Here is a 15,038-nt window from a genome sequence, read left to right as displayed (position 1 = left end):
CCTACCTCCCTTCGAAGGCAATGGGCTGCTTTTCTGGGCGCCTGATGTCCTCTGCTAGCGATCAGAAGTTCTTTTGTGAAATTTGCTCAGCATTCAAATGTTCTTTCGAAGAATTTGTAGGAGAGAAAGTGGTCTCTCCGTCTTATTCCTCCGCCATCTTGGCTCCTCCCCATGTCTCTGCTTTTTAATATGCTGTCTAGGTTGGTCATAACTTTCCTTCCAAGGAGTAAGTGTCTTTTAATTTCATGGCTGCAGTCACCATCTGCAGTGATTCTGGAGCCCAGAAAAATAAAGTCTGACCCTGTTTCCACTGTTTCCACATCTATTTCCCATGAGGTGATGGGACCAGATGCCATGATCTTAGTTTTCTGAATGTTGAGCTTTAAGCCAACTTTTCACTCTCCTCTTTGACTTTCATCAAAAGGCTTTTTAGTTCCTGTTCACTTTCTGCCATAAGGGGAGTGTCATCTGCATATCTGAGGTTACTGATATTTCTCCCGGCAATCTTGATTCCAGCCTGTGCTTCTTCCAGCCCAACATTGCTCATGGTGTACTCTGCATATAAGTTAAATAAGCAGGGTGACAATATACAGCCTTGATGTACTCCTTTTCCTATTTGGAACCAGTGGACTTTAGGAAGCATTTTTGTTAACAAAGCTAGTGGAGGTGACAAAATTCCAGCTGAGCTATTTAAAATCCTAAAAGATGATGCTGTTAAAAGTGTTCACTCAGTGTGCCAGCAAATTTGGAAAACTCAGCTATGCCCATAGGACTGGAAATGTCAGTTTCATTCCAATCCCAAAGAAAGGCAATGCCAAAGAGTGTTCAAACTACCGTACAGTTGTGCTCATTTCACATGCTAGCAAGGTAATATTCAAAATCCTTCAAGCTAGGCTTCAACAGTACAGGAACCAATAACTTCCACATGTATAAGCTGGGTTTCAAAGAGGGAGAAGAACTAGAGATCAAATTGACAACATTCATTGGATCATGGAGAGAGCAAAGGAGTTCTAGAAAAAAAGTCTACTTCTGCTTCACTTACTGTGCTAAAGCCTTTGACTATGTAGCTCACAACAAACTGGAAAATTCTTAAAAAGATGATAATACCAGACCACCTTACCTGTCTCCTGAGAAATTTGTATGCAGTTAAGAGACACGGGTTCTATCTCTGGGTAGGGAAGATCCCCTGGAGGAGGAAACGGCACCCATCTCCAGTATACTTGGGGCTTCCCTCAATGGCTCAGCCAGTAAAGAATCCGCCTGCAATGCAGGAGGTGCAAGAGACGTGGGTTCGATCCCTGATTAGGAAGATCCCCTGGAGGGGGAAATGCAACCCACTCCAGTATTCTTGCCTGAAAAATCTCATGGACAGAGGAGCCTGGCAGGCTACAGTCCAAAGGGTCGCAAAGAGTTGGACATGACTGAGTGACTAAGAAAGCAATAAGCAATGGTTAGAAACAGACATGGAACAACTGACCTGTTCAAAATTGGGAAAGGAGTAAAACAAGGCCATATATTGTCACTCTGCTTATTTAATTATATGCAGAGTGCATCATGCAAAATGTGGGCTGGTTGAATCACAAGCTGGAACCAAGATTGCTGAGAGAAATATCAACCTCAGATACACAGATGATACCACTCTAGTGGCAAAAAGTGAAGAGGAACTAAAGAACCTCTTGATGAGGGTGAAAGAGGAGAATGAAAAAGCTGGCTTGAAACTCAACATTAAAAAACTAAGATCATGGCATCTGGTCCCATCACTTCATGGCAAATAGAAGGGGGAAAAGTGGAAGCAGTGACAGATTTTATTTTCTTGGGCTCCAAAATCACTGTGGACAGTGACTGCAGCCATGAAATTAAAAGATGCTTGCTCCTTGGAAGGAAAGCTATGACAAACCTAGATAGCAAATTAAAAAGGAGAGGCATCACTTTGTAGACAAAGGTCTGTATAGTCAAAGCTATGTTTCCAACAGTCATATATGGATATGAGAGTTGGACCACAAAGAAAGCTGAGTACCAAAGAATTGATGCTTTTGAATTGTGGTGCTGGAGAAGACTCTTGAGAGTCCCTTGGACTGCAAGGAGATCAAACCTGTCAATCCTAAAGGAAATCAACCCTGAATATTCATTGGAAGGACTGTTGCTGAAACCTGATGCAAAGAGATGACTCATTGGAAAAGACCTTGATGCTGGGAAAGATTGAAGACAAAAGGAGAAGGGTGGCAGAGGATGAGATGGTTAGATAGCATCACCAACTCAATGGACATGAATTTGAGCAAACTCCAGGAGATTCGTAGATGACAGAGGAATCTGGCACGCTACAGTCCATGGGTGCATAACTTAGAGACTTAACAACAACAACAATACTCCATTGTTTGTAGATGGAGGAAAAATTTTGTACATGCTCAGTTGAGTGTTGAATATTTTTAATGTTATAGCTTTTGCTTGCCTTTGTAGCTTAATTACAAGAATCCCCCTTTGACTAAACAAAACAAAATTGTTTAATAGTGACTTTGCTTCTAATTCTATCCTAAATGCTTTACAGTATTTCCTAGTCCTCTTTATATGTTTTATGTGCTAGTCATCTCAGTGTAGTCATCTTTAACTTGCTTTTTCCACTTAACATTATGTCTTAAACCATTCTTCATTGTTGCTATATAATTTTCACAAATATTTTGAACAGTTATAGAGTTATCAGAACTCTTTTAAACAAACATACAAAATCTGCTAGGTAACAGCATCAAATTATGAATTTCTACTCTGCTACTTGTGGCCTCTGGGGATCTATTAACGAAAAGGTTAGGGGCTTCCCTGGTGGTCCAGTGATTAAGAATCCACCTGCCAATGCAGGGGACATGGGTTCAATCCCTGGTCCAGGAAGATTCCACATGCCACAGGGCAACTAAGCCCATGTGCCACAACTACTGAAGCCCCTGCACCCTAGAGCCTGTGCTCTGCATCAAGAAACTTGTGCTCCACAACTAGAGAATGTCTGTGCAGCAATGAAGACCAGTGCAGCCACAAAAATTAATTAATTAAAAAATAAATATGTAAAACAAAAAGACTAAGGCTTAATTAAAATGATCATATGTAAAATACTAACTTCTATAGATAAGTCCCATGTTAACAGAATATAAGTATGAATAAACCATTCTTTGTCCTCACAGAACTTGAGGTTAATAGGGAAGGTTGAAGCAAATAAAAAAGTACAACAAAGGAAAAAACAATAAAGTTTTCATAGAATGAAAGATTTCATAGAATGAAAGATTTCATAGAATTGGTGCCCCTTGAAGGAAAAGTAAATGTTTAGCTTTTGGGGCACAGAGAAGAGTGGGACACTGAGGGAAATACATGTAATTCAGTATTTCAGGGTATTGGGTCACAGATGTATACTCACTGACGCATAATAGTTTATAAGACATACTGTTAAATGCAAAAGGCAATTTGAAAAACAATATACAATTCCACTTATGTGAAAAAAACAACAAAACTGTATTTATGTACATATATATGTGTGTGTGTATAAACAGTGAAAGTTATGACAGGACTCATACCGAACTGGTTACATTGGTCACTTTGGGGAAGGGATGAGGGTACAGAGGTAGAGATATTAAGGAAGGTTCTGTGTATGGCTTGTGTATCTAAAGTGAAGCTAGATGACCTGGACATCTTAATATCTTTATTTGTGTGCCTGGTAGTTTAGTCACTTAGTCGTGTCCAACTCTTTGCGACCCCATGGACTGTAGCCCCGTCAGGCTCCTCTGTCCATCCAGGCAAGAATATTGGAGTGGGTTGCCATTTCCTTCTCCAGGGAATCTTCCCGACCCAGGGATTAAACCCTGGTCTCCTGCATTGCAGGCAGATTCTTTACCAATTGAACCACCAAGGAAGGCCATTTGTGTGCCAGCATGCATGCAAATGAAAGAGATCTGGAATGCTTGGTAGATCCTAGAGTATTAACAGTTACAAGCTCTGAGAGATAAGATTATAACTGCTTGATTTTTTCCCTTTTTTATTATATCTTTTATTTTTCCTACAGAAAATAAAGTGTTACAGTTAGGAGATATTTTTTGTTGAAAATATTCAACACTGGAGCTATATGGTAAATTGCATACTCTTATGCATTGATGAGAGGAGGGAAACCCATTCCAGTATTCTTGCTGGAGAATCTCATGGACAGAGGAGCCTGGTGGGCTACAGTCCATGGGGTCCCAAAGAGTCAGACATAGCTGAAGTTACTTAGCACACATGCATTGATGATGAGAGTATAACTTGAGACATCTGCTTCTGAAAGAGGTTTGTATCATGTGTCAAGAGTCTATGAAAATGACCATATCCTTTGACCTAGTAATTGCACTTCTAAAAATGTCTCCTATGAAATAACCCAAGAAACATGTAAAAATATACTTATTAGAACATTATTTCTAATTAGAAATGACTTTCATATCTTACATTCTATTTGATGAAATTTATAAAGGTCATAAATTATATTCTAGAGGATTTAAAACTTACATTGGAAAACCTCCTTCCCAATCATCCCCAAGCCCACAGAGATAAATGGTATTTTCTGTTGCCATAAGTCAGTTTCACTTCTGTGCATGTTTGCTAAGTCACTTCAGTAGTGTCTGACTCTTTGTGACCCTATGGACTGTAGCCTGCCAGGCTCCTCTGTCCATGGGATTCTCCAGGCAAGAATACTGGAGTGGGTTGCCATGCCCTCCTCCAGGAGATCTTCCCAACCCAGGGATCGAACCCATGTCTCTTGTGTCTCCTGCATTGGCAGGCAGGTTCTTTACCACTAGTGCCACCTGGGAAGCCCAAGTTTCACTTCTTGGACTTTCAGTTCAGTCAATTCAGTCACTCAGTCATTTCCAACTCTTTGCAACCCCATGGACTACAGCACGCCAGGCCTCCCTGTCCATTGCCAACTCCCGGAGTTTACTCAAACTCATGTCCATTGAGTCAGTGATGCCATCCAACATCTCATCCTCTGTTGTCCCCTTCTCCTCCTGCCTTCAATCTTTCCCAGCATCAGGGTCTTTTCAAATGAGTCAGCTCTTCACATTAGGTGGCCAAAGTATTGGAGTTTCAGTTTCAGCATCAGTCCTTCCAATGAACACTCAGGACTTAGATCTCCTTTAGGATGGACTGGTTGGATCTCCTTGTAGTCCAAGGGACTCTCAAGAGTCTTCTCCAACACCACAGTTCAAAAGCATCAATTCTTTGGTGCTCAGCTTTCTTTATAGTCCAACTCTCACATCCATACATGACTACTGGAAAAACCTTAGCTTTGACTAGATGGACCTTTGTTGGCAAAGTAATGTCTCTGCTTTTTAATATGCTGTCTAGGTTGGTCATAACTTTTCTTCCAAGGAGCACGCATCTTTTAATTTCATGGCTATAGTCACCATCTGCAGTGATTTTGGAGCCCAAGAAAATAAAGTCTGTCACTGTTTCCATTGTTTCCCCATCTATTTGCCATGAAGTGATGGGACCAGATGCCATGATCTTAGTTTTCTGAATGTTGAGTTTTAAGCTAACTTTTTCACTCTCCTTTTTCACTTTCATCAAGAAGCTCTTTAGTTCTTCTCGCTTTCTGCCATAAGGATGGTGTCATCTGCATATCTGGAGGTTATTGATATTTCTCCCAGCAATCTTGATTCCAGCTTGTGCTTCCTCCAGCCCAGCGTTTCTCATGATGTACTCTGCATTTAAGTTAAATAAGCAGGGTGACAATATACAGCCTTGACATACTCCTTTTCCTATTTGGAACCAGTCTGTTGTTCCATGTCCAGTTCTAACTGTTGCTTCCTGACCTGCATACAGATTTCTCAAGAGGCAGGTCAGGTGGTCTGGTATTCCCATCTCTTTAAGAATTTTCCAGAGTTTGTTGTGGTCCACACAGTCAAAGGCTTTGGCATAGTCAATAAAGCAGAAGTAGATATTTTTCTGGAACTCTTTTGCTTTTTTGATGATCCAGCAGATGTTGGCAATTTGATCTCTGGTTCCTCTGCCTTTTCTAAATCCAGCTTGAACATCTGGAAGTTCATGGTTCATGTACTGTTGAAGCCTGGCTTGGAGAATTTTGAGCATTACTTTACTAGCGTGTGAGATGAGTGCAATTGTGCGTATGTACTCTTTTGTCTGTTTCTTCTTTCAGTCATTATTATGTCTGATATTAGTCCATATTGTTGCATGTATCAGTCCTTTGTTCTTTATTACTGTACAGTTTTTTTATCATATATATATATCATAATTTATTCTTCTGTTGATAGAATTATTTATAGTTTGGTGCTCTTAAATAAAGCTGTTGTTAGTATTCTTGTTTATATTTTTGGTGGACATATGTACTTATTTTTCCTGGATAAATACTTAAGAGTAGGATTGCTGTGCCATATGGCAAATATATGTTTAGCATAATAAGAAACTCCCAAACTGTTTTTCAGTTCTACCAATATATATTCCTACAAGCAGTGTATTGGACTTCCAATCACTTCATATCCTTGCCAGGGCTAGATATTTATAATCTTAAATTTTAACCATTCTGGAGGATAAATAGTGATTTCACATTATGGATTTTCTGTATGTTTAAGTGGTTTTGGTTGTAATGTTCATACCTTTTGAACCAGTAATTCCACTTTGGGGACATTTTCCTAAGGACATAATTTGAAATTCAGAAAAACTTATATGTACATATATGTTCTTTGTTGTGTAATTTATAATAGCCAAATGTGAGAAATAACTGAGATGTTGGGTATTAGAGAAGTAGTTAAGTAATTTATGATACACTTACAATGATAAAATATTCAGCCATTCAAAATTATCTTGTAGTATAATCAAAGCAAGACTTGAAATTGTACATAGAGTATGGTATCAATTATAGAAAAAAATAAATATTGGGTTGGCCAAAAATTTGTTCGAATTTAGACTAACTGTACTTCAACCCCCAGAAAATGAATTTTAAAAATCATTGGGAGGAAAAAAAAAATCAGTGGGAGGAAACACATCAAAATATCTTTGGGTGATGATACCGTGTAGTTTTTTTCTCCTATCTTTATTTATTTTTTCTAATGATCATGTGAGCATTTTAGAATAGCACAAAATGTGAGTAGAGTTTTTAAATAATTTCTTTAAGTATTTGAGCTTTTATGTTCTTTAATACTCTTTCCCTACCTAATCTTTTCTGCAGCATAAAAAATTGCTCTCTTGGGTTTTTTAAACATTTGATTTCTGCCACTGTTTTGAATCTGAAATTATAAAATTGCGTGAAAAAGGCACACTCATGTTATTTCTCCTTCTGAACATCTGATATTCCTATATCCAGTCCAGGACAGAAGATAAAATAGAACGATTCAAGAAAGCAGTTGAGTACTATTCAGTCACAACCAAACTCTCTTCGCTGCCAGTGGGGCCCTCCTCCTTTCTAGGTAAGGCTTCTATCTGACCCCAGGCTGCTCTTTATGTAGAAGAAACTGAGTCTCTCAGAACTCCTGGGACAGAGTGAAATCACTTATTTGTATTGCACCCTCCTAGAAGTTATTCCTATTTGATAGACATTTGCCTTTTGATTTCCATGTAATAAGAGAGATGACATCAAACAGGGCCTTCATTTCTTGAATTTTAGATGGGGTCCAGTGCCATTTCCTTAGCTTGGGCTTCTTCTGGTGCTAATCTCTGTTGTGGTCTGGTATATGTAAAATTGTCCCATCTGTGGGGTCAGGCCTGAATTTGAGTTCTACCTCTGTTATGTACTCACTATGTGATCTTTTCAAGTCACATTTACATGAAATGTAGCTCATGATACTTCCTTAATAGAGTTGTTATCAGAGGAAATAATTTATGTAAGGTTCTTAGTGTAGCTCATAGTAGCTGTTCAATAAATTGTAACTCATATATTCATAATAATTTCTCAGGTGATATGAGGTTACCAGAATGTAGCAGGGTAGAATTATTAGGATTGACTAAAGGAGATATCCCTTTCTTTTTGCTTCAGGTTTTCAAAATAATCGCCTTGGAAATCCTCCCATTCCACGAAATCAAATGGGCACTATCTCTGCTGGGAAGCCTATGGTAAGTATCTTTTAAGAAGCTTGAGACCATTTGATAGCATTAGACTAGGATTGTTTCCCAATTTTTATAATCTGAGTTAAGGAGTTCAGGTGATTCAGTATTATCAGAATGTCAAGGTTATATATACCTATGTCATATTCTCAACTTGAGGCTGGCAGACTCTAAAGAAAACATTCAAATCAGCAACCACTAGGTCATCGTGAATGTAGATTAGCTAATATTGAAAGAATGACTCTAGGAGACATATATTGGTCCATTGTCCTGCCTTTAAGGGATTCTGTCCATACATCACTGTTAAAATTATTTCTTGTGATTCTCAGTATGTTCTTTGTATCCCAACAATTCTAGCTACTGGCCTCATCCACTGTGCCACAACCTTTGGGGGAACCATCTTGGAGCCTGGTAAAATGTTAAATAAATAGCTTTTGTGTCTGTTTCGTCCTTTAGTTTTCTCACCACGTGCCCCAGAGAATGAAATATCCACCACCATTCCCAGTGGGACCCAACTCCTCTCTTCTCTTCTCCCCCCATGCTTTGGGGGAATCCCATGGTTTTTCTGAGGATTCCATGCTGCAGGACAGCCCCTTTGCCAATTGGGCTATCTCTTATGATTCCTCTGCATCCCAGTTTCCCAATTACCTTACTTCTAAAGCCTCAACTCCTTTGGGACCAGACTCTTCCCACTCCTCTTCCTCTGATGGTGATGAGCCAGAAAGAGCCAGCTCTGAGTAAGTAGCTATACAGGCACCCTAAGGAATAGATTTCTGAAGTATCTGTATTCTTTTTCTGTTAACCTAGGTAGAGAATATGGGAAACTGTATGTTCCTGGCTTTTTTCTGTGACTCTTTGCACTTAAGTGAAGTAGCAAAACTCTATGTTTTGTCACTTCATGATCACTTGGACCCTGTACAGGTAGTAATTTTCAGATACCCAGGCCAGTGAGGTAGAAGACAGCATAGCAGCTGGCTAGGGAAGCCCTGGTAGGGGTGTGCTATGTATCATGTCTGTCATCTCTCAGTTTGTGAAGAGGAGTACATTGAACATAAAAAAAAATGAAAGGTTTTATAGAGCTGAAATACTAGAACAGTTGAATATGCAGCTTGATAACTAAAAAAGGGTTCTGAGGATCAAAACAGTGGGATTTTGTATAATCTCATTTTTCTTAGATTATTCCTCCAAGCAGATTATTCCTGGAAGACAGAGCTACTTTGAGGTTTTAATTGTAGTTATTTCCTTAGAACATAAGCAGACTTTAAACATGACTTTTATAAGGTATAAAGGACTCAGAATGGAGCCTATGACTTTTGATTGCTTTGGTTTATATCTGAAGAAAGAAGCTAGGAAGATAGTGATGGCCACTGAGAGGAATGGTATCAGATCCAGTGCTAACCCAGTGTCCTGGCTTCTAGAGGGTTTGTAAGATTCCTTGTAATCAGAATAGACATCTTGAGTTGAAATATCTTTACTAACCTCCTTTCTGTCTTCCACACTTATCTTTTTAAACCTTTTAGTCGCATCACAGAAACACTTCAGCAGCAGCCTGGTTGGGAGGATCCAAATGGTGACAGAGGGTCTTGGGTAGAGCCCATTAATGCTGGAGTTTCAAATGCCAGCCTGGGTGATGGTGAGCCCCACATCCCATCTCTGCTATCTATGTCTACAAGGAACCACATGGACATCACCATTCCACCCTTACCTCCAGTAGCTCCAGAAGTCTTGAGGGTTGCTGAACACAGACATCGAAGGGGTCTTATGTATCCATATATCTACCATGTCCTCACTAAGGTAAGAGAACACATCGACACTTACCTACCTCCCTGCTCTCAACACTGTATTTCAACTTCCTAGGACTGTAGGTTACCAGAGAAAAGTCTGATCTTTGTATCTGAAAGGAGATCAAAGGAGACCAAGTGTGCTAGGGCCCTTCATGTGTCAAGGGTCTCTAGTGAGGTGAGACCAGCAAAAGATGGGACTGTGCAGGAAATGAGACCTAGAGGAGAAGGGTAATTGTGAGGTTTTGGAGAAGACAGTGAACCACATGTGTAAACTCTGGTCTATGGATGAACACACTCTTAAGAAGAGGCATTATAGCCTTGGTCATTACCTCTCCCTGTCCTTCTACTGAGCTATTCCCCTCCTCTAGCCTTACCGTACAAATCCATTTCCCAGCAGGATGTCTAAGATGAATTTTCCCCATTTAGTCAGCTGTAGTTAATCATAGCAGAAACTTTAAAAATGGAATAGCTTTTTCTGTTTTGCATATTGGGTTATTGTTACCATCTTTTTAAATTCCATATATATGCATTAGTATACTGTATTGGTCTTTATCTTTCTGGCTTACTTCACTCTGTATAATGGGCTCCAGTTTCATCCATCTCATTAGAACTGATTCAAATGAATTCTTTTTAATGGCTGAGTAATATTCCATTGTGTATATGTACCATAGCTTCCTTATCCATTCGTCTGCTGATGGGCATCTAGGCTGTCTAATACTCAGCTGGGCTTTTACAACTTCTTTTTAGTCTGAAATCTTTTCTAAATAAAAGTAGAAAATTTAATAGCTAGGCTACAGTTCATTACTTGTTCTTCTCAGCTCAATTCCAAACCTTGAGGTAACTCATTTTCTCCTTTGTCCTGAACCATTTCCTTTTTAGGGTGAGATTAAGATTCCTGTATGTATTGAAGATGAGTGTAACATGGAGCTTCCTCCAGCTGCCATCCTGTTCCGGTCAGCTCGTCAATATGTATACGGGGTTCTTTTCAGTCTGGCAGAGACACAGCGAAAAATGGAACGCCTGGCCATACGGCGGCGGCTACCTGTAGAAGGTAAATGTGGTTCTAGCTTTGACAGTTCTCTGAAAGCTTTGACTCAGAACAAAAATGTCTATGCAAGCACGTCATACTTCTGGCTGTGGAACAGTCTTTGATAAAGTGCATAATTCACCAGAATACATAGTGATATGGGAAATACATTAACTTAAGCCCAAATTCTTTAATCGTTAAGCATTCTTTTACTTATCCATGCTGAACTTCGGGAATGTGGAGATGTATCTGATATGGTCTCTCCTCCTCAGTGTGGTTTTTGTTTTGAGATTTGATCTTGTAGGTAATTAGAGCCATTGAGGTGTGTTAAGCTCCAGAGTAATATGGTCAAATTAGTACATTCAAAAGAGCCAACTAGATTTTTGCTTATGGGAAGATGGAGTAGATGTATTTTTACCTATTCCTCCTGCTATATTAAAAAGCACAAGATGCTCTAGAAGGTGAAGAGGTGACAGATTGGCTAAGAGCCTTGGGCTCCAAGGAGTGAAGCAGTAGTGAGTTCTCTGGGTTTTCCCTGTGTTTTACATATCCCTTGCTGGGTACAGGACAAGCTCACAGCCCAGAAATTCCAACAGCTACAGACCAAGAAAACCAAGTATTTTGGTTTTTTCTAGCCAAAGTACCCAAAGGAACAACCTAGCAATACAGAAGGTGTTTAGATATAACCATTCTACTCCAGCCAGACACTATAGAAAAACTATAACCTACTCTTGCCCCAACCAACAAAGGCCAAATGAAGAACCTGGAATTCTACCTTTGCCATACTACAAGAAGGTATGCCACCTACACCTGCTGTGGAGGTGACAGACATAGCCAGGTGGGAAGCTAGGACTTCTACTCCCACTTGGCAGTAAAGAGACAGCATCCTCCTTCACCCACCAGAGTGTCAACAGAAAAGACCTGCTGAAACACAAAATTTAAATAAGATCCAGAGTCTCTTAAAATGATACCCAAAATATCAAGTTTTGAATTGAAAATCCCTCATTATACCGAGAACCAGAAGGATTTCAAACTCAGTAAAGAAAATCAATAGATTTGTGTTATCAATAGAAAATGAAATCATTGTAACACAACTGATTAAATTACCTGCTAAGGATTTTAGAGCAGCCATGAGAGAGAAATGCTTTAACAAACAATTTTGAACATTGTTTTTCTTCTTTCTATTTTTTTTAATTTTTGGCCATGCTGCTTGGCTTGTGGGATCTTATTTCCCCAACCAGGGACTGAATCCAGGCCCTTGGCAGTGAAAGCATCAAGTACTAACCACTGGACTGCTAGGGAATTCCCTGAACATTCTTAATGCAAATTAAAAACAGAAAGTCTTAGCAAAGAGATCTAATATACAAAGAAGAATAAATAGAAATTAAGAATTAAGAGATACAATAACTGAAATAAAATACACAAAGGATGGGTTAAACTGCAGATTGGAGACAGCAGAGAAAATAATTTTGAACCTAGAGAAAGAGAAACAGAAATTATCTAGTCTCAGTAACAGAAAATACTGAAAAATGAACAGTGATCAGTGGAATTATAGTAAAAGATCTAATATTTGTGTAAATCAGTCTCAGAAGAAGAGAATTACTTAAAGAAATAATTGTTTAAATATTCTCAAATTTGGCAAAAACAAGCTCACAGGGTCAAGAAGCTGAAAGTGAAAGTTGCTCAGTCGTGTCCGACTCTTTGCAACTGCATGGACTATACAGTCTGTGAAATTCTCTAGGCCAGAATACTAGAGTGGGTAGCCTTTCCCTCTCCAGGGGATCTTCCCAACCCACGGATCAAACCCAGGTCTCCTGCATTGCAGGCAGATTCTTTACCTGCTGAGCTACCAGGGAAGCCCAAGAATACTGGAGTAGGTAACCTATCCCTTCTCCAGTGGATCTTCCTGACCCAGGAATCGAACTGGGGTCTCCTACATTGCAAGTGGATTCTTTACCAACTGAGCTATCAGGGAAGCCCCAAAGTGAAAGTGAAAGTTGCTCAGTCATGTCTGACTCTTTGCAACCCATGGACTATACAGTCCATGGAATTCTCCAGGCCAGAGTACTGGAGTGGGTAGCCTTTCCTTTCTCCAGGGGATCTTCCCAACCCAGGGATCGAACCCAGGTCTCCCACATTGCAGGTGGATTCTTTACCAGCTGAGCCACCAGGGAAGCTGAGTGAGTTATAAATAGTATAAACCTAAAGAAATCATGCCGAGATAGATTACAGTCAACCCCTTTCAAATCTAAAGACAGGAAGAATACCATTTTATTGATGTATACTTGAATTATTATGTGTGTAGGTTTTAGGTGTACAGCGAAATTGGTTCCGTTATAGATATTGAACATATTTCAACATAGTTCCCTGTGCTATAGGTCCTTGTTGGTTATCTACTTTATATATAGTAGTGTGTATCTATGAGAGGGTAGCAGGCAGAAAGGCCAGGAGTCTACAAATGGAGGAAATAGGCTGCAAATGTCAGATATTTTTTCTCTCTCTCTTAAGTGGCAGAAGGAAATTTTCCCTTCTCTATACAAAATTAAAAGGAGGGTTCTCTTAAAATTTTGTGTTGCCATGATGGCACCTGGTTCCACCTAATCTTAACTTTTCTCCAACCTTGAGCTAACCAATGCTTTTTTCTTATGGAAATGGTTTCCTTAAGGTATGTTACTGATCTATGTATTTACTCTAGACTCTGTCTTTCTTAAGACTCAGTACCTCAGAACTGATAAGGGCTCAACAAACCAGTATGTTTTACTCATACATTGTTCTCCTAATCTATGTTAATGAAACTATATATTTACTTGGAAACCTGCCTTTCTTCAAGATTCATGTCAATCATTTTATGGCCCAGGATGACTCACCTTGTGCCAATGTTATCTCAAAATGCATGTTGTGGGTGAGGGGCCTGGTGCCACTCTGAGTTTTGAGACATTTCCTTTCTCTAATTAACAGCTTGCTGATAGGTATATAACATACTGCTAAAGGCTAGCAGGGGGCACTCTTTCTGCCCCCTTCTGATGTCTATGTCAGAAGCTTTCTCTATCTCTTTTATACTTTAATAAAACTTTACACAAAAGCTCTGAGCGATCAAGCCTTGTCACTGGCCCTGGATTGAATTCCTCTCCTCTGGAGGCCAAGAATCCCAGTGTCTTTCATGGCTCAGCAACAACCTTTCATCTGTTGATCCCAAACTCCTAATTTATCTCCCCCTTCCCCCTTTGATAACTGTAAGTTTGTTTTCAAAGCCTGTGTGTATGTTTCTGTTTTGTAAATAAGTTCCTTTATATCATTTTTTATATATTCCACATATAAGTGATATTATATGATATTTGTCTTTCTCTGTCTGACTTATTTCACTGAGCATAATATTCTCTAGGTCCATCCATGTTGCTGCAAATGGCAGAATTTCATTCTTTTTTATGGCTGAGAAGTATAACTATGTGTGGTGGTGGTGGTGTTGTTGTTTAGTCGCCAAGTCGTGTATGACTCTTCGTGCAGCACGCCCAGATTCCCTGTCCCTCACCATCTTCCATAGTTGAGCCAAGTTAATGTTGATTGAATCAGTGATGCCATCTAACCATCTCATCCTCTGTCACCCTCTTCTGTCTTCAATCTTTCCCAACATCAGGGTCTTTTCCAGTGAGTTGGCTGTTCGTGTCAGGTGGCCAAAGTATTGGAACTTCAGCTTCAACATCAGTCCTTCCAAAGAGTATTCAGGGTTGATTTCCTTTAAGATTGACTGGTTTGATCTCCTTGCTTTCCAAGGGACTCTCAAGAGTCTTCTCCAGCACCACAGTTCAAAAGCATCAATTCTTCAGTGCTCTGCCTTCTTTATTGTCCAGCTTTCACATCTGTACATGACTACTGGAAAGACCTTAGCTCTTGACTCTACCGACCTTTGTCAGCAAAGTGATGTCTTCTGATTTTTAACACACTGTCTAGGCTCACCATGGCTTCCCTGCCAAGAAGCAATCATCTTTTAATTTCATGGCTGCAGTCACCATCTGCAGTGATTATTGAGCCCAAGAAGAGGAAATCTGTCACTGCTCCCACCTTCTCCCCTTCTTACTTGCTGTGAATAATGGGACTGGATACCATTATCTTAGTTTTTTAATACTTTGGCATAGTCAATGAAACAGAGGTAGATGTTTTTCTGGAAT

The 15,038-nt window shown here is 39.6% G+C and overlaps 1 protein-coding gene across 1 annotated transcript in view; it reads left to right on the top strand.

The window, feature by feature from the left end:
- The window catches only part of FAM120C (family with sequence similarity 120 member C), a 128,099-nt gene that overhangs the window by 52,159 nt on the left and 60,902 nt on the right, over positions 1–15,038 (top strand). The window contains exons 10-14 of the mRNA XM_070462802.1: positions 7,310–7,427; positions 7,994–8,070; positions 8,518–8,798; positions 9,582–9,855; positions 10,725–10,896. Of these exons, the coding sequence (XP_070318903.1) occupies positions 7,310–7,427; positions 7,994–8,070; positions 8,518–8,798; positions 9,582–9,855; positions 10,725–10,896 (922 nt within the window). The remainder of the gene's footprint in view (positions 1–7,309; positions 7,428–7,993; positions 8,071–8,517; positions 8,799–9,581; positions 9,856–10,724; positions 10,897–15,038) is intronic.

This window comes from Odocoileus virginianus, unplaced genomic scaffold (assembly GCF_023699985.2).
Source record: "Odocoileus virginianus isolate 20LAN1187 ecotype Illinois unplaced genomic scaffold, Ovbor_1.2 Unplaced_Scaffold_14, whole genome shotgun sequence".
Taxonomy (NCBI): Eukaryota; Metazoa; Chordata; class Mammalia; order Artiodactyla; family Cervidae; genus Odocoileus; species Odocoileus virginianus.
The sequence above is the reverse complement of the archived record's forward strand: the minus strand, read 5'-3'. Positions and strand labels throughout refer to the sequence as shown.